At 37.7% G+C, this 25,279-nt stretch overlaps 1 protein-coding gene and 1 long non-coding RNA gene across 5 annotated transcripts; both read left to right on the forward strand.

Moving 5' to 3' along the window:
- Window positions 1–1,694: 1,694 nt before the first annotated feature.
- On the forward strand, window positions 1,695–25,048 carry mlip (muscular LMNA interacting protein). 4 transcript variants are annotated; one of them, XR_002291863.2, is made up of 13 exons: window positions 1,696–1,825; window positions 7,351–7,476; window positions 12,351–12,488; window positions 12,729–14,228; window positions 15,019–15,090; window positions 15,702–15,773; window positions 15,843–15,926; window positions 16,031–16,066; window positions 17,463–17,510; window positions 17,613–17,675; window positions 17,764–17,880; window positions 21,946–24,846; window positions 24,935–25,048. XR_002291863.2 is itself a non-coding variant. In XM_011484522.3 (12 exons), exons 1-12 carry the CDS (start codon window positions 1,796–1,798, stop codon window positions 22,147–22,149), a joined length of 2,490 nt encoding a protein of 829 aa, XP_011482824.1. In that variant the 5' UTR covers window positions 1,696–1,795; the 3' UTR covers window positions 22,150–25,048. The 4 variants fall into 4 exon arrangements, 2 of the variants coding, with proteins under 2 accessions (XP_011482825.1, XP_011482824.1); XR_002291862.2 differs by having other exon boundaries at window positions 21,946–24,677; window positions 24,758–25,048; XM_011484522.3 differs by having other exon boundaries at window positions 21,946–25,048.
- On the forward strand, window positions 1,834–2,870 carry LOC111948854. Its single transcript, XR_002874851.1, has 2 exons — window positions 1,834–2,430; window positions 2,545–2,870. It is a non-coding gene; the product is annotated as an uncharacterized LOC111948854 (long non-coding RNA).
- Window positions 25,049–25,279: the final 231 nt, after the last annotated feature.

A 25,279-nucleotide genomic window follows, 5' to 3' on the forward strand; every position in this document is an offset into this window, starting at 1 on the left:
GTTGCAAAACTTTATAGTTATTTCAATATTTAGTTTATCAAACTGACAAATTCATTGCTTTTATAAACAGATGCTCCAGTGATTTGCTCTTCTGCTTTTCTTTTTATTAACCTGTTTCTCTTACCACAGATGCTCTTTGACTTTTCTTTTTTTATAAATCTCTTTCTTCCCTCAGATCCAGTGATGTTTTCCAGGACATGGTTTCTGCAGAGTGGCAGTTGCTCATTAGAAATGGACCATTGGGTTGTGGGCTGTACTGTTGGCACAGCGTGAGCCCTTACCCATTTCCCATCATCCATCTGTTTACACTCTCTCCCGCTAGCTTACAACAACCCTACACCACATTTTTTTTTATCTGATCCTGATTCACAACAATTTGAATAAAGAAATGCTCAGAAATTGAATTTTACACTAACTTTCTTTACAAATGTCCTCCATCATCAGTCAAATCTCACAAGAATATGTTAAAAACACCACAGACAGTTTTAGGGCCTTTAATGAAGCTCTGTTTGATGTTTTCTTCCTTTTTGAGACAACCTTTGTTGAGAACTGGTGGTTTATAAATAGACTAAATTGAACTGAATTGAAATCAACAGGCTTGGGAGTACTATGGTAGTCTCAGGTGCTAAAGCTACTACTGTTTATAACAATGAAATAATATAGTATTTGAGCATGTGAATGATAACACAAAATACAATGAAAGACATTCAGTCCTGTGAATGTGAAGGTGAAATGATGATCTTCCTGCAGTCTGACGGCAGAGGTGACAGGATTTGCCTTTTTGTCATTTTCTCTGTGTGGTGCAGACATGCCGTACAGGAAGGGAGGGGTGAAAACAGACAAGAACAACTGTGACGGGAATGAAGAATGCAGTGCATGTAAAGGATTAGCAGCCACTCCAGAGGTCTGCCTTTCCTCACTGATAACAACAGAGAAGTTGATGCTTCTGCATTACAAGCCTGCAGTAGAATTGGTTTCAAGCTGTCCGATAACTCATTATTAGAACCATACTGACATGTCTGTCAGATAAAACTCTTTGCTGCGGAAGATTGGGATCAACTCTGTATTCAAAATCATCTAACAAATGTGTTTTCTAATTTATATGGGCTGTCTGAAATCAGAAGTTCTAAACGATTGCTGTCTGTGCTCAGAATATTTATGTCGTTTGCAGCTTTACATGTCAAGATTATATAAGTATGCTTTTCATTGTTTTATCCTCTTGCTGTCACGTCTCTTAGCAAACCATGACATGAACGTTCAGTATAATGAGGTAATTATTTCGTCCAGTGAAAAGAGACTTAAGAAAATGCTTTCTTTCTTTTATTTTCTCATTTATTTTTGTCCTTCATCAACTCAACGTTAGTGTGTGATGCAACCTCAGGTGTAGGCAGCAAAATAGGATTCTAGGGTTTTTGCTCAACGTCTGTCAGGATCCACATAATGATAAAACGTCAAAGACTGGAGACAATTACACACCTCTATGCCATTACTGGAAGACTTGAGAAAGAATGGGTGATTTGAGGTTTTAAAAAATGAACGGCAGCACGGCAAAGTCAAATCTCTTTCCCTCAGAGTGTGTTGCCAGCGGCTCCTGCATAAAAATTGTCCTGATTGCACAACACTCAGACTGCCATCTGCAAGCTATTTATGGGTGTTTGGCATCTATAAAAGGAAATCAAGAATGATCCACACATGAGCAGTAAAACACACTTAACTTCATGGGGGTGGGTGTCACTGATTTGTTATCGTTTCAAGTCTTGTTTTGAAATCTGGATTGGAGCAGATCTTCAGGAGTATGAAGGTTGTAATTATGAATGCGAGGAAGGTAAGAAGGATTGCAAATTTGGATTTTCCATTTAGTAAACCGTCCTGTAAGGTGAAAATATTATCTATTACCGACCAGAAAGATGGACTTTTTGTGTGTTTACTTTGCCCCCCCCCCTGCAGTTACCAGTCTCACATAACAGACGGTTTATATTCAGCTGCTGTGGCTTGATACTTAACCGGCTATTTCCCTTCACGCTGGGATAAACAACAACACAGCTTTCGGAGGAAACTCAATGCCTTTTAATGTGGGAGTATCTGTGGACTTCAGTAAATTATTACACATTTCTGGTAACTGAGATTAAGAAAATAAATCTTTCTTCCCACGTTCTGTAATAGAATGTGACCCTTACTGACAGTTGTGTCTGTTTAACTTTGAGCACGAGACCTAAAATCTAAAAACGTATTTATAGTCTTTTGAGAAAGCCCGATGTCTTCAGAAGTGGCTGGCACCGGTCTATATTTGCACACGCTATCTGCTTTGCAGGGAGGGCGGTTTGTGTTGGTCTGTAATTAAAACAGAGGTCTTTCTGCTCTGGTGTTTCCCTGATCTGATAAAAACAAGTGTAGAGGAAATCTCGCTTCTGGGAGAAGAAGCTGGTAATGGTAAGGACAAATCTTTACCTTTAGTGGGAAAAACATCTCCAGTGGATTATATATATTTTTTTAAATTCATATGTTCGTCACCCTGTGGTGAATCTCTGTATGCCTGACCAACAGGGGAAGGTTAATGCTGTTCGTGATGGATCACTGTTACAGGCTTCACATGCCAATGGAATAACTTCGAGAAGGCACGCAGCCAGCATGTGACAAAATGATCCAGCTCCAGCAATGGATCACAGGGATTAAACATTTAGGAGGTCTTAAATAATAGTTAAGTAGGAATTGCCTGCTTTAATGTTTCACTTTGTAATCTGACTCAACACTGAGTACAGAGAGTGACAAATCAGGGACTTTCACATTAGATATCTCACACAAATTTTTTTTTTTTGTTTGGCTGGGCATCCATTTCTGTTAATTAGAGCCCCTTGCAGCTCCTGGCCGTCTCATCTGTCACGATAAATACTGCAGGTGTTAAGAAAAGCTGTGGAAGAAGTTCAGATTTTTTACATAAAGCGACATATGGTTTTTATTCAGACAAAGGTCTTACATTTAACATTTTGAACATCTTGAGAGTTGATAATCTATTAAGATAGGTATTCTGACTGTGAGGTGCTTAATTAAATGTGGAAAGGTCCAGCAAGTGGCAAAGCGACAAAATCTGACAGTTTGATAATTGAGAATGAGCAAAGAGCTAAACTGTGATGGAAGAAAATAATCGTGAGTTGATCCATGTGTGAGAGGGAGAGGAAACACCTATCAAGAGCAGCAGTGTGGAAGAAGATGAGAGGCGTCTCGACAAACAACCAACAGATTCAGTATTTACACTTCTGGATTAAAACTTGCCAAAAACAACTGTTACTCTGATGAAAATTTTGTTTTGGGTGTTTTAACATGTTCCTGTGACATTTTTCTCACGATGGAAGACAAATTTAAAGAAAATTAGGCTTAAAATTGCATTTCCGAGTATTTCTTTATTCAAATCACTGAATCAGTTTGAAAAAGCTTGCAGCAGGGATGTAGAAGCTACTGTGAGAAGTCACAAGCTCCCTTCTCCGCTCCATTCTTATGCATCTTCTAGTAGACGACTGGATAAGTACATCTTTGTTTTTCCATCTGGCATGTCTGATTATGAGGGGCTGTAAGCTAGAAGGAGAGCGCATAAACAGATGGATGATGGGAAATGGAGACGGGCTCACTCCACACCAATGGTCCCGCCCACAACTCAGATGTGAATTTGTAATGAACTCTGCAGAATGTATGTAAAAAAAATAAATGTTTTTTAAATCCATTTTTAATTTGAGCTAAAAATGAGAATCATAATTAAAAGACCACATTAGATGATAAAAGATGATCAGAATGGGACTGTAAAGGAGTTCAACAAAATATTTTCTGGAGTGTTGTTCACGAAAGTCAAATTCTGCATAAAAAGAAAAAATCTTTCAGTCTAGTTAAAAAAGACTTTTACTTGTCTGTGGCCACATTTTCTGTTTCAAACAACTATACTGGAAGCACGTTTGAGTAATGTGGCACTTTTATTTTACATTTGCTCTTAAAATTCCACAGGGAGAAGGGAAAATCTCAAGATTGACAGCTGACGGTTGAATTTTCAGTTTTATAAATGTCTTTCTAGATGTTACTGGCAAATTTTAGCGATACCACATAAATATAGAGTGCTTTGTTCTTTTTAGTTTATACAGATTAATAAAAAATACTAGTTTATATTCTTTTTTAATTTGCATTTTTCTTTTATATGCTGAGATTTACGCAATTCACAATGAAAAAAAATAAAAAATGACCAAGTGGAAAAGCTTCAGTCTCATGAACTCATTTCAGAACAATGGGTCATGTGACCGTCTGTCATTAGCTCTTACAGTTCAGGGAGCACACTGTCCTTCAATGCGGCGGTTTCATCACCTGCTTCTTCCCTTTGCATTTTGAAAAACGTCAACACCTTGAAAAGAGTCATTTTTTTGTCTTCTGTCAGTGCTGCCATCTTTACTGAACTAGAACATCTCAAAGCATTTAAAAATATTCCAAAAGTTTAATGTCATAATTCAAAAAGTGAAACTCATTTATTGTATTATTTTAAATCTTTATTTGTTGTATTTTTTATAGATAATGAAAACAGTAGTTTTAGAGTCTCAGAAAATCATCCCATCAAACTATATAAAAAATGATGTTTTTAGCACATATTTCAGGCTTCTGTTCATTTTTATGAACTCAATACTTGGCTGGGCCTCCTTTAGCATAAATTACTGCATCCATGTGCTGCAATAGAATATTGATTGACAGTCCTCTCAAAGTTGTCTCTGTATCTTATCTGGTTTAGCAGTGGTCTTTTGTGGCTTGACCTCCTTTTGAAGGGCGCTGATGACTGTCTTCTGGACATCTGTCAAGTCAGCAGTCTTCGAGATGATTGCATAACCTACTGTCTCAGACTGAGAATCCATTTAAAAGATTAAGGAAACTTTGCAGGTGTTTTTAGGTTAACTAGCTAATTGTTTATTTATTTATCTATTTAACTTTTCCATAATTTTATATTTATCTTGGATACCAGATAACCAAAAAAATAAAAGGCTTTGAGTGTTTTAACTGATCTATAAAATATGAGTTTTACTTTTTGAATGGACTGACAACATATTTTGTATTTTAACAATAATCAAAAAATTTTGAGATGTATCCCATAATTCACATCGGGTTTTGTTAATTTCTCCATCTCATTTTGCTGCCATCTTTTCACATACACACAATCCCAGGACACATCTCCTCTCATTATTCCTTCTTTGTGTTTCTCGTGGACTGACAGGATGGAATATAGGTTATTTCTTCAGCTCATTTGTCCAAACTGTTCACAATCCTTTCATCTTCACCACCCAATGTATCTCACCTTCACTCACTGATCTATTTGGTCTTCCTTTGGCTGATTTTACTTTGTTTTCTCCATATCATGGCTCTTTGCTTTGTCCGCTCCTTCTCTTACAGGGTTCTCTGCAAACATCACAGATTCTGCCAACCCATCCATCATGGCTACAAACAAGACTCAGACTTGATCTAAGATGCATTACCAGCTCCACATACCCTAAACCCATCTGTCATTTCTCCAGCAAGCCTTGACACTATTTCACAGCAATCATAAACGTCTTTGCCTCATACTCCAAATTTCCTCACTTCCATCAAATCTTACACTTTCTTCTAGTTCATGACTTCTAACCTAACTCCATTTGTTCTTGGATCAGCTCCTGCTGTGGTTTTTCTTTGCTCTCCTCCTCGAGTCTTTTGACTGAAGTTTTACTGCATACTTTCCTGGTTTTCTCTCAGTTCTGTACCGATCATCTGCAGCTATGGCTTCTCTTAAACATTTTAATCCACTACCTCTTTAATGTTCCTAAATGATTTTGCTTTCTGGATTTTCACATTTAATTGCTGTGTTTTGGTTTGATTTGTTACATTTTTACAAAACGTGTTAAGATATTTTATTTTATGCACAATTTCGATTTGTATTGTTTAGTATGCGTTGTGCAGTTTTACAAAGTAACGCTATTGCATTTTGTGCATTTCATATTATGTAGTCTCTGATTTTTATTACATAATTTCACATCTAGCAGACAGAAATTGACTACTGTGACATCAAAAAATATTTTTCCTCCACGTTGCTAAAATGAAAAATAAAGAGCAAAAATTCAGCATAACAGAAAAAAAGCAAAAACAAAGGCACTAATTAAATTAGATAGAAACACAAATGAGTGATGCAGAAAGATAAATGCAAGTTATAACTAATTATTTATAGAGCGCAAAAAGACAGTTTTCTGTCACAAATTAATTTGCTTCCATTGTTATTTTATACAAAAATGAATAAAAAAGCTTTAAAGGTGCATTTATACTGCCTTCATGTACAGATTTTTAAGACGGCTAAAATAATAAACTGTATTGTTGGTAGAAATACTCAATCAAGTCTTTTAGATTGTATTTTTTGCTTAAAATAACATCCTTTCTCAGACACTAACATAATAAATCAAGTTATCCATCCACTTCATGTTCTTTTTACTTTGCTGTCTTCAAAATCAGTCAGCTTAGAAACCAGCTGCAGACCAAATTTAAAGTAATCATAATTTGTGACAACATTTTGTTTTAGGCTTACAGTCTACAAATTTTTTTTTTACAAACTTAATACCATACTTACATTACAACAATTTTGTGAGCACCTTAACAGTTAAAACCCTCTTAAAACTCAAATTGTTGCACTGATGTTGAACAAAACAATCAGGACTGGATCAGACTTAATTAGAGCACCTTTTTCCTCCAGCTCCATTCCCATCTGTAATGATTTTGATTTGCCTGGTTTAGACATCAAAGGATAAGGATGAGACCAGCTAAACATTTGCCCTAAAATAAATTACTTCACAAATGTACTTTCCTGCTTAGTAAACAACACGTTCTGATTAAATTGGTTGGGGAGCCACAAAGTGAAATAACACTGGCCTTTCTACAGCATAATTTGTTAAAATGGTTCACAGGTTTTTTCTAATGACTGGTTTTGGTTTTGAGGCTGAGCTGAATCACAAAAAGAGTTGATTTAAATGGAACTGAAACTGCTCCATGAGTGTAGTTTTATCAGGGATTTCAACTGCATGACACTTAATTGCCCAATTTGTGAGCTAGTGTGCATGCAATTATGGATCATTAGAGGCAGAAATAGTTACATGAGTGAAAGAAAGTTTGAAGAAAGAAATCAGTTTTCAACTGTAGGGTCTCAATACTTTCTAATATTTATTTCAAGACAGACATTAGAGTTTTATTTGACCAATTACTTGCAGTAAGTACTTCCCTAACTTTATATCTAAATCCCTTTAACAAGGGTAGATTTCATGACATGTTGAGAAATGTGAACCATCACCATTTTTTCCTCTTTGCTCTGGTTTACAGGTTGCAGCAGCAGCACCAGATAAATCTACTACTTTCTCATTTGTACCAGAGGTGCACAGATTACCTGCTCAAATCATTTTTACCGGGGAGGATGCATCCCAAGCTCTGGCTGTGAAATCAGATACGGTACAGTCGAAGCATAAACTGAGAAGCTTTTCTGCAGCTTCTTCTCTGCTCCATTCTCCAGCTGTTTTAACAAGGAAATCTTTAAAAGCATCTTTCCAGCTTCTGTCTGCAATTATTTGCAACCACTCTGTTTGAAGTATTGGATTTGCTGAATCTAAAAAAACTTCCTTTTTGTCTGCACTTTCACACTTTTAATTAACCATCATTTCCTGTCATAAACATGTGATCCCTTAATTTCATCAATCATTCAGGTTTTCTTGTGTGTTTTTACCTTCAAACCTTCAGTTTCAAAGACTAAAACAAAAAGGTGAGGTGTCAATTGTCAGAAAATAATTGACAACTCAGAGAAGTCCACGTCAGACTTTTGTCTCTGCAAAGTCTTATAATTTCAGATGATGGACACCTCGAAAGGCCATTATTCTGCTTATTCTATGGTCATTTACAAAAGATATAAATACAAAATCAATTATCAGTAATTTACTGTAATTTTTAAAGTTGAATTTTTTTTTTTTTTTTTACAAGAAACAATTTAATATGACCACCCTGCAAGGGAAAGTGGAATATATGCTTTATGTGATGTTAAGTGACACAAAGCATTACTTCAGGGGGAAAGTTCACCTCTTATTGATTGTTTTCGTCCAGATGATGCAAACATGAGCTTCGAAGAAACAGTTTAAAAGTAGTTTCCTAGATTACGTTAATTCTAAGAAATGTTCGCCATCAACTCTGATCATTACATCTGTATCAACAAACAAAGAATTCATTTCAGTAATTAAAAATGACAGCTTTGATAATTACTTTTGCTTTTTTTTTTATTGGAGCAGAAGGTCAAGTACTCTTCAAAAACACCTGCGGCATCTACCATTGAGAAAAACATGAACTAAAATCTTTGTTGTGCAACACATGCATTGAACATGACATTTGCTTAACTTGCTGTCTAATATTCCTTTAATTGTCTGTTTTTTGTGACATTAAATATTAATCTACAGGATCACACAAAAGAAACAATTCTGCAGAGTGTATAAGTATTTAGGACACCAGATAATTTCTTTTCCAAAATTAAACAACTTTTCTGACATGAACATATCATGTTAAGAGGAATCACTGTAGGGCAAACAACGCAGATGAAAACGGCCCCCCACGGGTGCTCATGTCAGCCCCCCGTGGTGTCGGTTTCTGGAGGGCTTAAAGAGCACTTGGATGTTTATCCATCACCAGCGTCAGAACAGCACTGCAGTGCTGGATGCCAGAAGGCGTCTTGTTGGCTGCCTGCATAAAAACTTCAAAGGTGTTTTTCTGCAGGGGGTGGCGCCTTGGGTTTCACAACTTCCTCCGTTGCCATTAGTGCCAGCCCTTCTGTGACAAATGGCAAAAAGGGCAATCTAAATGTTTGATCCTATCAACTGGTTAGGAGTTTCAGAACGAGGTCTTGTTCAGTTGAAACAACATATTATTGGTGGCAAATATAAACTTTGTCAGGCTCTAAATTGCAACATCTAAGTACACCTGATATATTCTCTGTTTTTTTTTTCAAATAAATTAATGGGTGTTATTCTTTGAGGCTCTACAGCAGTGGTGGGTAAAGTGGTAGTAAAGTGGTTAGTAAAGTGGTGAGTAAATTTGACTATACTGTACGTATTGAAGAAAAACTGTGATAAAAGTATTGATACTTGGTACCGATAGTATCAATACTCAGATCAATACACCCACCCCTACTCCCCACCACATTCATCTCATTCTTGAGGGATATCAAGTCGCTCGGTCACGTGTCGACAATTCATCCTCTTTCTTTAAGTGGCTGCACCGACTGCTAAATTGAAACGTCTGAGATAACAAAGTTAACAAAAAACAAACGTATTTGAAAGATTTCAACAGAAGAAGGGCCTTTAACTTTAATAAAAAAATTATTTTTATATATTATATATTATATATTTATATATTATTTTGAATGAACTTTGTTTTTCTAATTCACAACATTCTGTACAGCTAAGATGTGATTATGCTGATCCTTTTTTTATTTATTTTGACAACAGATTAATGTAATTCAGACTGAAATGCAGCTCTAAGAGAATTTTGAATGTGTTTAGAAAACCGAGAGCTGTCAGTGCAATGGTGTCAACTTTTTTTTTAGAGTAAAACTTCTACAAAAGTTGGAATTCATGTTAGTAAAGATGCATATACAGCTGCTATTCTAACTAAGAATTTCTAATCTAATTTCTATTTCTTTAGGATTTTGTAGGCTGTAATAAGTAAATTGTCAGTGTGGTGTGTGTGCATAATTTAAATAAAATTATGTGTCAGTATCATATTGATGTATAATGGCTGTTTTTGTTGTTATATAATGCAGTTAAATGCATGATTATCAGCTATTAGTTTCTGCAACCAATCAGAAATATGCGTTTATCTTTTCTATTTCCACTCAGTCGCCTTTATAAAAGCTTTTTTTTTTTTCAACCATTACATTTTTCTACCCTTTTTTCCAAAAATAGTTCCTCACCACTTGTAATATTTCCAATAAACTGATTACATGACACATGAAGGGTATCTTAAATGCTCAGTCACTCTGGATCTGTACCAAGAATCCACTCACTCCACCCAAACAAGTTTGGTCCCTGAGCAGGGACAGGCTCTTTGAAAGCAGGTGTGTGCTCCTCTGGTAACTATTTGTACATACAGTTCTGGAACCTCCTGGTGTCTAACCTTCAAAAAATCTGCAGCATTTAACCTTTGCTCTTCCTAAAATCAATTTGGTTTCTCTTCATCTTGTTATTCTTCTGCTATCTGAGTAAGCAGGACGAGTTCTGCAAATGCAGACAAAGAGGAATACCAAAAAGGCAGGGCTTTCATGAGGATCAACCTTTTTACCATGTTTTTCTATAACAAAATGTGTTCAGGGCAGGTTTGGCCTTTGCTTTCTTTAAACACTGGTGTGCTTTGTTACTGGCAGCATTTTAGAGCAGCTGCAATTATCATAATAGAAAATCCATGAAAAACCATTTAAGCTGACAGAGGTTTTATAAGATTCAGTTCAGACAAATTATTTTTTACGCAAAAGCCAATTTTAAAAGAGAACACTGATCTAACCAGGGAAAAACATCCCTTGGTCCCCCTATATCACCATTCAGTACCGACTCAACAGAAAAGGATCATTACAACACCTGTATGTTTTTTGTTCTTATATTTTCTTTGCTATAGTAGGAATATAATCAATATGGGGACTCTTACTGAAGTCATATTACATATGTACTGTCTGAGAAGCAAAAAGGGTGACAAAACCAGATGAGCTGAAAAACAGACGCACAAAGACCCCAAGGATCAATAATTTAATTAAAGACAGGTGAACATGCTGTGACTGTTACAGGGGAAACACACAAAACATGACAAAAGACACGAAAACGCAACAAAAATCAAACATGCATTTTAAAACCATCATATCATTATTTTATAGGAACTTTTGAATTTTCATGTGAATGAATTTGTTTAAATTGTTTTAGGAAGCCTTCTGTGACGTTAAACTCCAGCTGAACTTAGCTAAATTAAATATTTTGCTCATTTGGGAGTGCATTTTTTTCAATTTGAGCCCTTGTGGTGCTTTTAGTCTCACTCTGATCATCTTGGGATTTTTTTAAAGGCATTCCCAGTGATCTTTTAAGTATGTTGTTTTGAGCCAATATAAAAATAAATTGTGTTGTTTTCTTTGGACATTATTTCTGCGTAGCAGCAAGAGTTCATTAGAAACCTCTGGGTTGTGGGCGAGACTGTTGGAATGGAGTAAGCCGGCCCCCTTCTTATCATCCATCGGTTTACAATCTCCCACTATCTTACAGCCCCTCACACCCCAACCTAACATTAGAGGTGCAACAAAAAATGAAGCAATATTGGAAATATCCAGCCGTACAGATACCAGCTAAGATGGGGACTTCTTGCTTGCTGTAGAGCTTCTATGTCACTCTAAGAAGCTTTATGTTATGAGAATGTAATTTATTGTTGGGTGCAGGATCCCAGTAATTGTCAGAGTGGCTGTTAATGAACTCTATACAGAAGGGGTTTTTCACGGATAGGTTTTTGTCTGCTTCGGATTCACAACGATTTGAATAAAGAATTACTCAGTAATGCAACTTTAAGCTTAATTTTGAGAAAAATGTAAGCGAAAAATACCACAAAAACACAATTTTAATTTGTCTTTAAATATAAAATGTGTTAGCATGATGTTGCAGATCCTCTAACATTGTTTTTGTACCCAGATCAAATTGATGGATGGATTAAACATTGAGATTAATTTATAGACGTCACTGACTCCATGTTACCTGAATGTTTGCAGTAGCCAGTATTTCATGTTCTACTTTTTTCTCTTAAAAATTAAAATCCTCTCACATTTGCTTTTTTTCCCCCCACAAAAATTGAATGGAAAAAAGTTAGAGACACTAAGATTCTGTGACTCCTTTAAGAAAACTGAAAACTCCCAGAGCAGTTTCAGGATTTAAATGATGCTCTGTTCTCAGTTTGTCACTATAGTCATGGATGCTCTAAAAATACTCTGATATAACTAAAACAATAATGGAAAACATGAAATATGTCAAGAAATGCTAAACAAATAGACAATCTAAATATTGCAGATGGAAGGCCTTAAAGTCATATGTGAGCTGTGAGGCTGTGTCAGTTATTCAGTGCAGCAGATGAGTCATCTGCTTCCCAAATGTTAGCAGGACATGCGCGTGTACAGGAGCGTTATATATGTCGGGCTTGTGGTGTGGGAAAACAAGCAGACCCGCATGCCCACAGAAGCTTACTGAAGTACACCTCCCCTTTTCTCGGGTTTCACTTGCCCCGTTCCTCTTCAACACATATTTTTTCTTCCCATTTTCTCCTACTAGAATCTAGTTGAGTCCCACGAGAGGAATATGTGGGAGACCATGCCGGAGCGAGAGATTTTTAAAGCAGAGAGAGTTGTTATCAAAGACTCTGTGGAAGAAGGAGCTAGACACCTTATCCAGCTGGATACACAACCCAGAGTGAGTACAACACCACAATTCTCTACGCCACAAATAGGAAAATAGGTTTATTTGACATTTAATGTGTTTTCACAAGGTAGTTTGCATGGAAAAAATAAAAAAACTGCATATAATTTAAACCATTTGTGATTGTATGTTAACTATAATGCATTGATTTTGTATGTATGCATACATGCGTGTATAGCCTAAAAGATAACAACAAAACAAAAACAACAACCCACAAATTTCTTTGTGTTTTAGTTGAAGCCCAGTCCAGGTCCTGAGATCTTATCTCAAATCAAAGCCTCCCCTTCAGTCTGCTCTTGGTCTCAAAATACATCCAACCACATAGCCTCCATGGAGGTGGTCTCCATGGAAACGGGTGTTGACAAACACAAGGATGTTCACCGAGCTGAAGTCAGCTCGGGTTGCTCTGAGAACAGACCATCAGAGGACAGGATGAGCCCCACAAACTCTTTAGAACTGTTCCCCACGCCAGCATCCTCCAGAGAGTCCATCCTCTCGGAGGGTTGGGACAAGGAGAAAAGCTGGTTTCAGCCTTCGTCTGTGACCTCTATGTGCTCTTTCAGCCCCACGGTGTCTCCCTGCTTCTCCATCCGCTCCGAAGTCTTCTCCCCTGCTTTTATTAAGATCAAGAAGCACTTTCTTGCTCCAGGCTCCAGTCTTGTTAACATCCCTCAGACTTGTTACTCATCTTGCGATAGCCTGACATCGTCTGTGGGTCCACAGACACCCCATCCCAGACACCGGCCTCCTGTCACCCGACTTTCCCTCCTCACTGCCATCCTCAGGAAAGGTCGTCTCCCTGTCTTGTCACCCTCACAGGAGAGGCCTTACACCCCCTGCTGGCCTGTTAACCCCGTGAGCCTGTCTTTCTGTAAAGCGTGCTCAGCTGCCTCCAGTGTGGCCTCCCTCCCCCTCCAGCTTTCCTCTCAGTTCTCCTCCTCCACCCCAATAGATAGTCAGAACCAAATTTACAGCAAACCCAAAAGCTGTGTCACAGCCTCGGACAGAAGCTGGCCTCCAACTAAGATGGAAAGATGTTCAGAGCAAATTTGCTCGAGCAGTGGGCTCAGGCGGGAGCAAGTTATTCCGCTTCCACCCGTGAGGAACGGCACGTCCACCCGAACTCCTCTGCCTCTGTTATCAAACTTCAATTCTGCCTCTCCACCAAAGCATGAAAATTTAGATTTTGCTGCTTCAGCGTACAACTCCTTTTCCAAGCGCAACAGCCCACACGCAGACACCAAACTCAAAGAACTCATCTCTTCCCCCTCCAAACTTTGTAATGAGGAAAAGAAAAGTACACCCCAATCAAAGACCTCCCTCTCAAAGCTTTGCTTGCTGTCTCAGCGGCTGAAATCTCCACCTGTTTCCCCTCAACCACCAACATCAATCTCAGTTTATTCTGCTCTCACAGACCCAGCACCTCCGTCGCAAAACACAACTCCCACCTCCAGTGTGGGGGTGTTTGATTCAGACAAGAGTTTTCCCGTCACCAGAAGTGTCACACCTTCGCAGGCCTTCCGTGAAGCTCACTGCCTGTCCCCATCCCGGTACACAACAGTTGCTTTGCCTGGATGGCGGTCCCCCTTCAGCCCCTCCACTCCCACGCCCTCTCTGGCTCCACCAGTCCAAAACCTCACTCCGTCCCCTTCTGTGTCCCTGAGATCCACGCCCTCCCCAAGGCCGGGGAGTGGAATTTCAGACTGCAGTGACGGCGAGGGTAAAAAAAGAAAGGTAGTCCGTCTGCTTGCAGAATGCATTACATCAGCTTGAAGGGTTAAAATGGTTCACAGAATTAAGAGCAAAACAAGGACCTCACATTTGATCCTTTCTTCATTATGCTGATGCTTCTACACACTAGTGCAGGGGCGGAACTACAGGGGGGGACTCAGCCCCACGCTTCCCCTTCCTATTTTTGAGCAAATATTATTTTAAATATTGACAAAGATTAAGAAATCATCAATGCTAGCTTCTTCAAGCATTTCAAAATGCACAAGCAACATTTTTGGGGTAAAAAAAACAACAACGTATTTTAAATTTTTCCATTTGTAATGACCTTGAGCTCTAGCGTTTTGCCACCCTTCCAAAGTCTTCTACCCCACTCCCCCCATATTTTAGGTCCACCCCTGCATTAGTGGCTTTCAAATTTGACTTGTTTCTGCCTCACCTCTCAAAAGGTACAAAAACACATCATAGGAAGTTAATTATAATAAATAGGTGAAGAATCTTCCAGCAGCTTTCTAACACTTTTGACTGGTTAATTGTGTTTGTTGACCTGAAGCGTCTGTGCATGAAAGTGAGTGCTGAGAGAAATGACACGCTTTAACGTTATTTTAATTGCAGCTTCCGTTTTGTTAGCTGTTTTGCATGATCAGCAGTCTAAGATGAAGTGTGCTCAAACAAATAACCCAAGCTTTACCCAGACACGGGGTTGTTGTGTGTGAAATGTGGAATTTTAAGTTCCAGCTAATTTAAAACAATTTATTTCCTTTTCTCAAAAAAAAATAAATAAAAAAAAAATCAGACACTCAAGATCAAGTCAAGTTACAAATCGCTGGCTGCCATTCCCACAAACAACCTTCTCTTGGATCAGCAAGTAAGTTTGACACATTCACCATGATTTTTATACTGCTAAATTGGCAAAATTACTGATGAAAGCCCAGAGACCTCCGGTTAGAATAATCTAATTTGAATGTATGTAAATTGTCGAAACATGTGTATTTTTTTGTTTGTAACCATCAAAAAGTTATTATATTGTATTTTTAATTGTAAACATAAACAACACTTGCCTACAATGACAGGCACATTTATATTTGGATATATTTGTCTTAGGAGAATCTAATTTATTGTTGTGCACAGCTTCCTAGTAATTGTCAGAGTGGCTATTAATTAACTCTGTACCAAAGGGGATTTTTATGGACAGGCTGTCAAAGCATTTAAGATGTTTTACATTTTTTATACACCTTTTATTTAAATAACAGAATTTAGGTTTGAAAATATTGCTTAATAAGGCTAAATTAGGCTTTGACGCCAAAGCCTCTGGATTCTGCAGAACAAGCAAAGAACAACAAAAGAAAAATCTGAATTTCATCATGAATAATGTATTTGAAACTATCTGGGATAAAGGTCAGCACCTTGTGAACATAAAAATGGTGAAGCAGGTTTGTCAGCAACATCTTTTTCTCCTCTCCATGTTTAAATTTACAGGAGATAGATGAGCAGGTAGAGAGGAGCCAGAGTGGGCTCCTGGACAGGACTGTCACTGACACACATGCAGAGGTACTGCAACATGCCCGTAGGCTTTAACATGTACTCACAGTGGCATTAACAGTGTGGCTCCTCTGCTAGATGTACTCTCCAGCTCAGCTTCGACAACAGTCAGAGGAGCTTTATGCAGTAATTGATGAAGTCCTGGCAGGTTCCAAACCTGTTGTAAGTGTGATCATTTGATGTTCCTTTTGATTGGAAATTGAAAGAAACAGTTCTGATTTGGTCTGTTAAAATTTGTTTGAATTTTGAAATGTTTTGATTGACAGATCTCAAAATCATCAAAAACCAATACTGGTTTTCAGGTAAGATGAATTTCCTCTTTAACAGACTTAAACTGCTTTATTTGTAAAAGAAATTCTAAGAAGCAGAAGAAAAGAAACAGCTTGTACTTGGAATGAATCTTTCACAAACCCGTTGAATCTTGCTAAAGAGACAATGAATGAAATTCTGATCACTCGATGTGCATAAGCAGATCGCAAAAATGTTGGCAAAATCCACCTTTTTGTGTAGGCATTAAGAGGTTAAGTTAGAGGTGGACAGCTGATTATTACCGATCATTAACCGTTAACATGATCAACGTAAATACGTAGATTGTGACGCAGAGTAAAGTTGCTTTGGACATTGGCTTTGGATATTTACTCAAAGCTGCTTTTCTCAACTTATTTAGTGTAATCACTTCACTACTGTATAGTGCTGCATATCAGCGCAAAGCTGCTTTTCTTTGCATCAAAGTCTGCTGGAATTACGGTATTTGCATAGCCCAGTGGTCAGAAGAATGTCAACACTAGATCTAAAGCTCTGATGTAAAAGGGTAAAGGAGGGACATCAGCATCTTTAATCTTGTGTGGGATGAAATATCTAAAAAATCTTTGAAATGAGCGGGGTTTTATGTATGATATATATGTATTAATGAAAGAAAATGTGTGGAATTAAAGTAGAAAACATACACTTTTTACTAACTATCAAGCATGGAGTGGTAGAATGATGATGTGGGCATGTTTGGCGACCACAGGATCTGAAGATCTTACTGTCACAATTTAACTTAACTAAAAGAGTTGGGTGAGATGTGAAGACAGGGTTCCTCCTTCAATACATAGACATTCCACAAACCTCATCTGAGCTCCATCACAATGCCTGATAAAAGGTTTGAAGCTTCAACAAGAACTGCAGAACACTGATGGCAGTTTGGAGCTTGAAGCGCCCAAAGCTAAAACGAAAAATGCTGCAATGAAATTCTCTTTAACCTTTAGAGAAAATGTGTTCTGCCTCGTCAAAAAGCAGAACAAAAATAAAAAAGAAAGTTAAATCTGATGGTGCAATCACAAGGTCACAAAGAAAAGCTATTATGTTCATTATCTATCCCAGAAGAGGGGTGCTTGTGATTTCTTGTTTGAAGATTTTGTTTAAACGTCTGACACTCAGGAGAGGACATTTTAATAATTCCAGTCACTGCTAAGGCAAAGAGAATAAGCTGGATGTTTAAACACTTCAAAAACACCAAGAAGAGGCAACAAGCTGAGGTCCATTATAGCTGCAAAAAAAAACCAACAACCTGGAAAGTTACAAGGCACATCCAACAAAGACATTTTTTGCAACAAGGACTGAGACTTTTGTCTGAAAAACCCAGCTTCATTTTAAGTTTTTTTTTGGTTTCCATCAAGGTAATACATGTGGTACGTTTTTCTTTTTCACCTACAGCATAAAGCTCAATCGTTTCAAAAATCCTTGGGGCGTGAAACAAAATATGTGAGTAGGAGTCAGAGTCCACACACTGTTATTTTAGCTAAAGTAAATTTATGAAATTAATCATGTCATTTCTTATTAAAACATTTCTTTTTTTTAATTTAGGCATCTTTGTGCAGCCTTTATCCATCTCCCAATAAGACACGGACCCTGGTGGATTCCGAGAAGGTAGATGATGTTCCAGCTCCAATAGAAGATTTTTGGAGAACTTAGCCTTTGAAATATATATTTTTTTATATTTTGTAAATTTTCTCAGACAAAGCCTGGAATAAACCGACCAATGACAGCTATTCCCAGACTATCAATAAAGGAAGAAGATGCCTTTTACTCAAGACCCATCAGGAAGATTTTCATTGATGCCATCAAGAAGAAGGTAAAATGATGAAACTTACTTATTAATATCATTAATTTTTCCTCATAGTGCTGTAAATTCTATTCAATTCAACTGAACTCTCCCAGAAAGAACATTTTTGATAAAGAGAAACCCATCAAACCTTAATTTTTATGTGCTTCATTTTCTTCATTGATAATTTTATAGTTACTGTACAAAAAAAGCCCAAAAGAATCTGAATCACAGAAATAATTTAGGACATAAAAAACACTTATCGAAGACTGACTTAATTAATTAATTAATTAATGTTACTTTATAAATGATTTAAATGATTTTAAATGATTTTATCTGGACTACATTTAGCCATTCTCAAAAAGTAAAGTATTAGAGCCTTTTGCTTAACTGCCTTCTGTAAATTTATCCTTTTTTGAGATTTTTTTAAATGGGTTTCTTTCCGCATTTACATTTCTTACAAAAGCGAAAACATTAGAATGGCTTGAATTTTTTTTTTTAAACAAAAATAGTCAATATTTTGCATTTTTATGCCTAAAAATGCTCATCTTTTGTTAAATCCTAATAGCTCGTCCTTACTTTTCTGCCCAAATGTTTTTCATAAAACCAAATGAAAATCCAATGGATCTAACATTTCTTCCATTCAATGATTTTTGATAAGCTGATTGATTCCACTTGATGGTAAGATCAATCTTTTAAGAATATTTAATCATCAAATGTGCACAAACATGCATGAGTTATATGAGCGTGTGACACATGAGCTTTACATTAGTTTTATGAGCTTTTTCTAACAAGCTTTTAAATGTTATTTACAGTTATAGGGGTTCAATGTAGGGCACATAAAGCAAATTTAAATAAATCCTGCTTTGTTGTTTTGTTTGTTTCTTGCCAAAAAGACACTGATGTTTTTCTAAAATCTGACCTCTTAAAGCTTTTTTAACAATAAAAAAATAATTAAAGTAAAGGATGGTGAGTTAATACATGTCATACATTTTATTGCATAAATTTAAGCAGAAAGAAAGTCAAAATAAACCAAACCTGACAGAAATGAAATAGCAAAATTGCCTAAAATGGATTTTCATATAGTGTGAAAATAAAGAAAAAATGAAAAGAAAAATAAAAGTTTCTGGAAAGATTTATGAAAGGGCCTATATCATGCTTTTCTTAAGCCTTTTAGAGTACCTTTGGTACGCTAAAGAACATTTTTTAATATATATTTTCGCTGCTCATTTTCCTACTTGGAAGTAAGATGACTTGATCTCTAAGGCTTTCGATCCTTGCGGGTGCCGCCCATTTTATGACGTCAACCTAAAGATGTCCCCTGCAACGTGTCTGCGTTTCTCCCACGAAAATAAACAACATCTGAACTTTTGCAAAGACGGATGTGCATATTGCACATATAAGATCTGAGCATTTTCGTTGATCACCACTGGCCCCGCAGAGATAGTGTATGTGTGTGTTAGTCTGGGGGCAGTGCTGGCAGCACAGACTCTTCCTGGAGGGGGCTGTTCATCACTTTGTGATGTCACAAGGTGACAACCCACTTGTTTTCATGGGTTAGGAGTAGCTGGTGCTCAGAGTGCAGGTTTTTAGAGGAATGGGGTTGTTTATAGTGAGGAATGAACATTATAATACACTTAAAAGCTCAAAAAGTTGTTTTTTCATGGTATAGAATCTGAAACGGAATCTAAACAGGGGTGGGATTATATAAGTTCACTTCCTTCCACTCCCTTTTTAGCAATATTTATTAATATGACTAATTATCCAAATTTTGATTAGTTATTGTATGAATGTATAACTGATGATTGTATGGTTTTGGGTATTATTCCTATTTGATTGCTTGAAATAAACCATTTCAAATTCAAATCAAAAATCTGTTGAGGGCACAGTGCTGTTGAGAATTGTGAGTGGAGTGGTGGAGTAGGGGGGTTCTTCCTGAAGTCCACTGTCATCTCCGCCATTTTAAGTGGGTTGTATGAAGATTCTTTGCCGCCTTGGATGAGCCCAATGACTGTGGTGTCGTCTGCAAACTTCAGGAGTTTCACAGAAGGGGCTCCTAATGTGCAGTCATTGGAGTAGAGGGAGAAGAGCAGTGGGGAGAGAACACCCCCCCGGGTGCTGGATGTGAAGTGTCCCAGTATCAACTGCTGCCTCCTGTCAGTCAGGAAACTGGTGATCCACTGACAGGTGTGGAGAGCCTGTTTGTGATGGAGGAGCTCTGGGACGACGGAGCTGAATGCAGAGCTGAAGTCCATAGAGGACCTGTGTATAGGTCTCTGCAGAGTCAAGGTGGTGCAGGATGTAGTGGAGAGCCATGTTGACTGCATCATCCCCTGACCTGTTTGCTCTGTAGGCAAACTGCAGGGGGGCTAGCAGAGAGTCAGTGATGACCTTCAGGTGGTCCAGCAACAGTCGTTCAAAGCCATTTTAATTGCGAACATTTTTGGATAAGAACATTTATCCTGTTTACTGCATTCAAATGTACTTTTAAAGTTTTGTTTTAAGTAGACAATGGTTAAAATGGGACATCTGGCACAAAATATCTTTGCTGTATTGTCGGCAGAAACAGGCAAAAACATTGTTTATAAAAAAAAGAAATATTTGAATGCGGAGGAGGAATCAATTTATGCTTTTAAAAAAAATGATAACTTCAAGACTATTTTAAAACGGCATACTTTGTTAGCAAATTCAAGGAAGAAATGATGATAAATTTGATGCAGGAACATTGTCACACACTCTGCTGCCAAGTTTATTAAAAAAGTCAATGAAGCAACCTTCAGCGATCAATTTTGAAAAATGCTGTTATTATATTGGAGAATAAAAAACCCTCAAAGCTGGAGTGGAGTGGCCCAGCTGAAGGTTGGGTTCTGTGTGGTTCAGATGCTCTGTATAAAGCTGGACTCGCCAGTGTCAACTGTCGTTTTGGGACGACCTACCTCTTTCCTATTTTCAGCAGAAGTCCTTCAGTTCTGCTCCAGGTCAGGTAGGCGGAGGTGACAGTCCCTCTGCAAATGAGAACACTGAGACATTTCGTTGTCTGCAAAAGCAAGTGTGAACTCAAACCCTCAATGCGACTCATTAAAATATTGCATGCAAGGTCATTTCAACTTAAGCGCAATTCTCACACATTTAGACTGTTTAAGCTAGTTTTCTGCCTTTTTCATAGTCACCACCACAAATAAAGGCACAAAATCCAGTAAAACCTGACTGGGAATGTACAAAGAATGCAAAAAGTTTGTCTCTTTTTTTCCATATAAACTGTTCTGACCCCTCGAAATCCTGTTTTATTCTCTCTAAAATTACTCACCAAACATCCGCCTTTTCACATTTATTTTGAGATTTACAGATATGAATCACCTCTGACACGAAAACTGAGCATGTTTGAGAGAATACTCCCCAAGTTCACCCTCGGCCCCATCTCCTGGTGATTCCTCAACTAAATAAAAAAGAAGAGGCATTGATACAACGCTCAGCCTTTTATTTGCGGACAGCACAGATTTCAGCCTCACAATGGAACTAAACCAAGCAGCTGGAAGTTGGGGATCAATACAGAGAAAGCAGATCTGTCTTTCAAGTAGCTGATTTTTGTGAGACGTGGCACAGAAAAGTGTTGTCTTTTGCCATTAAATATACAAAAGGTACAATATCAGTTTCGATTAAAGGTCTTCAAGCTGACTCCAGGTTTGGAACATGTGTGTAACTTGAATAAAACTGCCCTGAAAGGAGATTGACTTCTAGTAATCATTAGAAAAAAAGTTGTTTTCACAGAGGTGCATCTCTACAGGGAGGAAGATCAATATTCTTTTAAAGTGATCTGCTTTACACAAAATGTAATATTTTGCCAGACAAAAATGTGCGTGATTATCTTCCAGTCACAGCAGCCTAAGGGTAAATTTAGCACATTTGTTTTAGTGTCAGACTTCGATCTAAACTTTCAGAAATCATCAAACACTATAATCATCCCAGTCTGAGATGATTTGGATCCACTGCACTGCATCTGATGTGTCAACTTTTAGATTTAGACGAATTGTAGCCCAATTTACCTCAGACCACATTAATTGGAATTATTTGACCCTGTGTAATTTTCTGTTTTAGGAGGGACAACCAAGTTTCGATCAGGCCAAAACAAATTTCTACAATGGCTCAACCAGAAAGTTGCTGATGGAGAAAAGATCACCTGAAAGAAGTCAATTTTCAGCGTGCGAGCTTCATATTAAAGAGCCTGATGAGATCAGTCACCCAAGGAAAGGAACTTCAGTGTCCTTCAGTCGAATGGAAGAATTACAAATTCATATTTAAAGCTAATATGTTTTCTATGTTTTTCAACTGGCAAAAATAATTGAGTGTAAGTGCATGACATTAAAAAAGATGTGGTCTTTCAGTGCCTGTTCTGCCAGAATTTTCCAACAGTTGTTTCTTTTCAGGTGAGAGCTTATCCTCATATTTCCAAACTTCTCTTTTTATTTAAGAACAAGTTTTAAAAATGCCAATTCAGTGTGTTAGCTTATTGTTTTAAAACAAAAAAAACAGTAAGTGAAAGTATGAACACCCTTTCTGATGAAAATTGTGCTTTTGTTTTTTTTTAACATGTTCTTATTTTTCTCACGATTTTGTGTGATGTGAACAGTCTCTTCAGCTCAGTAGTCTATATCATGATAATGTCATCCTCAAAGTTCCCAGCCTTCCCACCCCATCTTCTCAGACCTGCATTTTCCACTTTTCCTCCAGATACAACACACTGTTTAATTTTAACTTGATCAGATCTCAGCTGTGTCAAATGAGATGCAAATTTGGATCTGTGCGTATTGTGGTTTTGCTGCAATGACATCCAGCTTGAGCAAAAAGCAAACACTTGTTTTCAAGTGGAAATCACAGCTCCCTCTTACCGGTAGACTGCATCATTACAGGGTTTTGGATTGTTCTGAGCATATTCACACACACTGCATCAAAACACATTTATCTCTGGAAAACAGGAGTCGTCTCCTGAGCGTTATGACTCCTATTTACCTCCAATGGTCTCCACGCAAAAGCCTCAATGTATATGAGAATTAAAGCAAAGGAAGACACACAAATGGAAACCTTCATGTGTGTTCATGATCCTTTTTATTTAAAAATCATGTCATGCACACCCTTCTATTTAAAAAAATAATTGTAATTTTTTAAATGTATTTTTTATTATATGTATGTATATGATCTTTAACGTGAGACTTAGATGTACCTTACAAGAAGTTCAACACCTTTCTTGTCATGCCATACCTTTTCTGCACTCCCATTAGGATTCTGTTTGCACAAATATTTATTTTTTGGACCTTGTGATCAAATACAGTACCAGTGGAATAGATTGCATCATGTAGGATGAACACACCTGAGATCAATATTTCACTCTCCTAAGTTCCCAGACTGAATATAACTAGAATATTGCATAAATTGTTGGACTTGGTACTAATTGTAAATGGGAAATAAACAAGCATATAAAAGAATCAGCATGAAAAATACAGTTGAACCAAATTTTTAAGCAGCAGTATGTCCAAAGTAGGTCTTGATGGAATACAATACAACACCAATAAATGTATTTTTAATAAAAAAAGGATGTGCAGAATAAATTATTCAGGTTTGCATAAAATCAAGGTCTTTTAGCTAATCACGTATTAGACAGTGGCCTTTTTGACACAAGTTTAGTGTATGTTTACTGTTCTCAAGTAATGAAAAGAAGTAAAACTGTTAAAGAATATTAATTTCAACAACAAAGAAACCTTATTTTAGTTTCTAAAGCAACAATGCAGTATAGGAAGTGGTGCTTTTCACATTATCTTATCTTTATTATACCTTAAAGACCCACTTTTCCACTGGAAAAGGTTTGTAGCTACAATCTGCTGAACACAAGCACTCTGTTTCAGTGATTCTGATGCATCCACTTGCAGAAAAAATAGATCCATTAACGTCTTTGTTTTCCTCGTGCGAGCTGGTATCTGGCTCAAGTGATTGGATAACTGGTAATGTTATATTAGGGCTTTAAGGAGCTGTAAGCTAGCGGGAGAACGTGTAAACATGTGAATGATGGGAAATGGGTGAAAACTTACTCCATGCCAACAGTTTTGCCCCCAACTCTGATCAGAGCATGATTTCTGATCAGAGACTGCAGATACTATGTCCCAGAAAACTACACGTTTTTGATATTGGCTCAAAACGGCATAATTAATATTAAAAGACCTCTACAAAAGCTTTTAGGCTGAATCCGACTTGCTTCTCTACTCTTACGGCTTCTCCCAACCTTCACAAAAAGGTCTCTCCAAGCGGAGAGACATGGAAAAACTGGTGTCTTCAAATTCGGAAGTTACTATGGCTTTATGACACTTAGAGCCGTTGCTACTTAGAGCTGGCTATCCCTCTGCCGGTAGGGTGATCCGTGTCAAACTATGGGCGGAGGATGTCAGATAAATGCATCTAGATAATAAAGGAAAACACAAGTAGAAACAATAGACCACAACAAGAATCAAGTTTCTCAAGGGAGAAGAAACCAGTGAACAGAAGACAACCACCACGCTTGCTCTTCTCAAAGGTTCTCTCTCCTAGTGCTGATTTTATTAAGAACACAAGAAGGAGGTAACAATTTCAAGACACAGAGAAAAAGTTCATTAGGGGGTGTCGTATAATGACCCATATGCTGGATTCTAAGTTCAAACAGTATGTCATGGTGGCCTGTCAGACTCCTCCCCCTCCAGCTCTGCTGCTCATTCATCTCAGCTGTGACTACTCATCTCATCAAGCCACCTGCTACAAAAGGAGACCCAGCTTCATCATTCTTCACCAGTCTAATAACCCTGATGGTGCTTAGTTTCCAGAAGCTCACTACGTCTGGCTCCCTTGTCTCTGTCTGAGCTAATCTTGTCTTGTCCTCTGCACTCAGGTTCCCTTCTCATACCACGAGAGTCACCTGAGTTTACCACCTCGAGCAGCAGCAGCCACAGCAGTCCACCGCTGACGCATCCGGCCACTGTGAGTCACAGTCTTGTGCTCCTCAAGACCACCCGCCACGCCACGCATCAAGAACCTAGCCACGAACTTTGTCTTGCTCCACGTTCAGGGAGTTCGCCACGAACGGTATCAGAACCTCCAATCAAGAGCCGCAGCCTTGATTACCCACGACGTCATTTGGAAACATCAAGAACTCAAAATAAACATTGTACTTACCTCTTTACTTACCTGTCTCTGCCTCCTGGGTTTCAGCATCTGGGTCCGTTCCGCGTTCTAGTCATGACACAGTATCCCTTATCAACTCAAGACAGTGTGTCGTAAAACCCCCTCAGCCTTGCTGGGATGAGAACCAAATGAACAAACACACAATTGTTTTATAAAAAGGTAAAAAGGTCAATCTGAGTTAACATTTAAACAAATAAATTTAAACAATGATAATACAATTTCCTTCACA

The sequence above is a fragment of the Oryzias latipes genome, chromosome 15 (genome assembly GCF_002234675.1).
Source record: "Oryzias latipes chromosome 15, ASM223467v1".
In the NCBI taxonomy this organism is placed as follows: Eukaryota; Metazoa; Chordata; class Actinopteri; order Beloniformes; family Adrianichthyidae; genus Oryzias; species Oryzias latipes.

What these genes read in the sequence shown, in the direction of transcription:
- mlip (XM_011484522.3), top strand. Translation starts at nt 1,796, where the DNA reads ATGAAGGTTGTAATTATGAATGCGAGGAAG. An exon ending in AGCTGGATACACAACCCAGA is followed by an intron (nt 12,489 to 12,728) that starts GTGAGTACAACA and finishes TTTGTGTTTTAG; the next exon opens with TTGAAGCCCAGTCCAGGTCC. An exon ending in CCCTGGTGGATTCCGAGAAG is followed by an intron (nt 17,676 to 17,763) that starts GTAGATGATGTT and finishes AAATTTTCTCAG; the next exon opens with ACAAAGCCTGGAATAAACCG.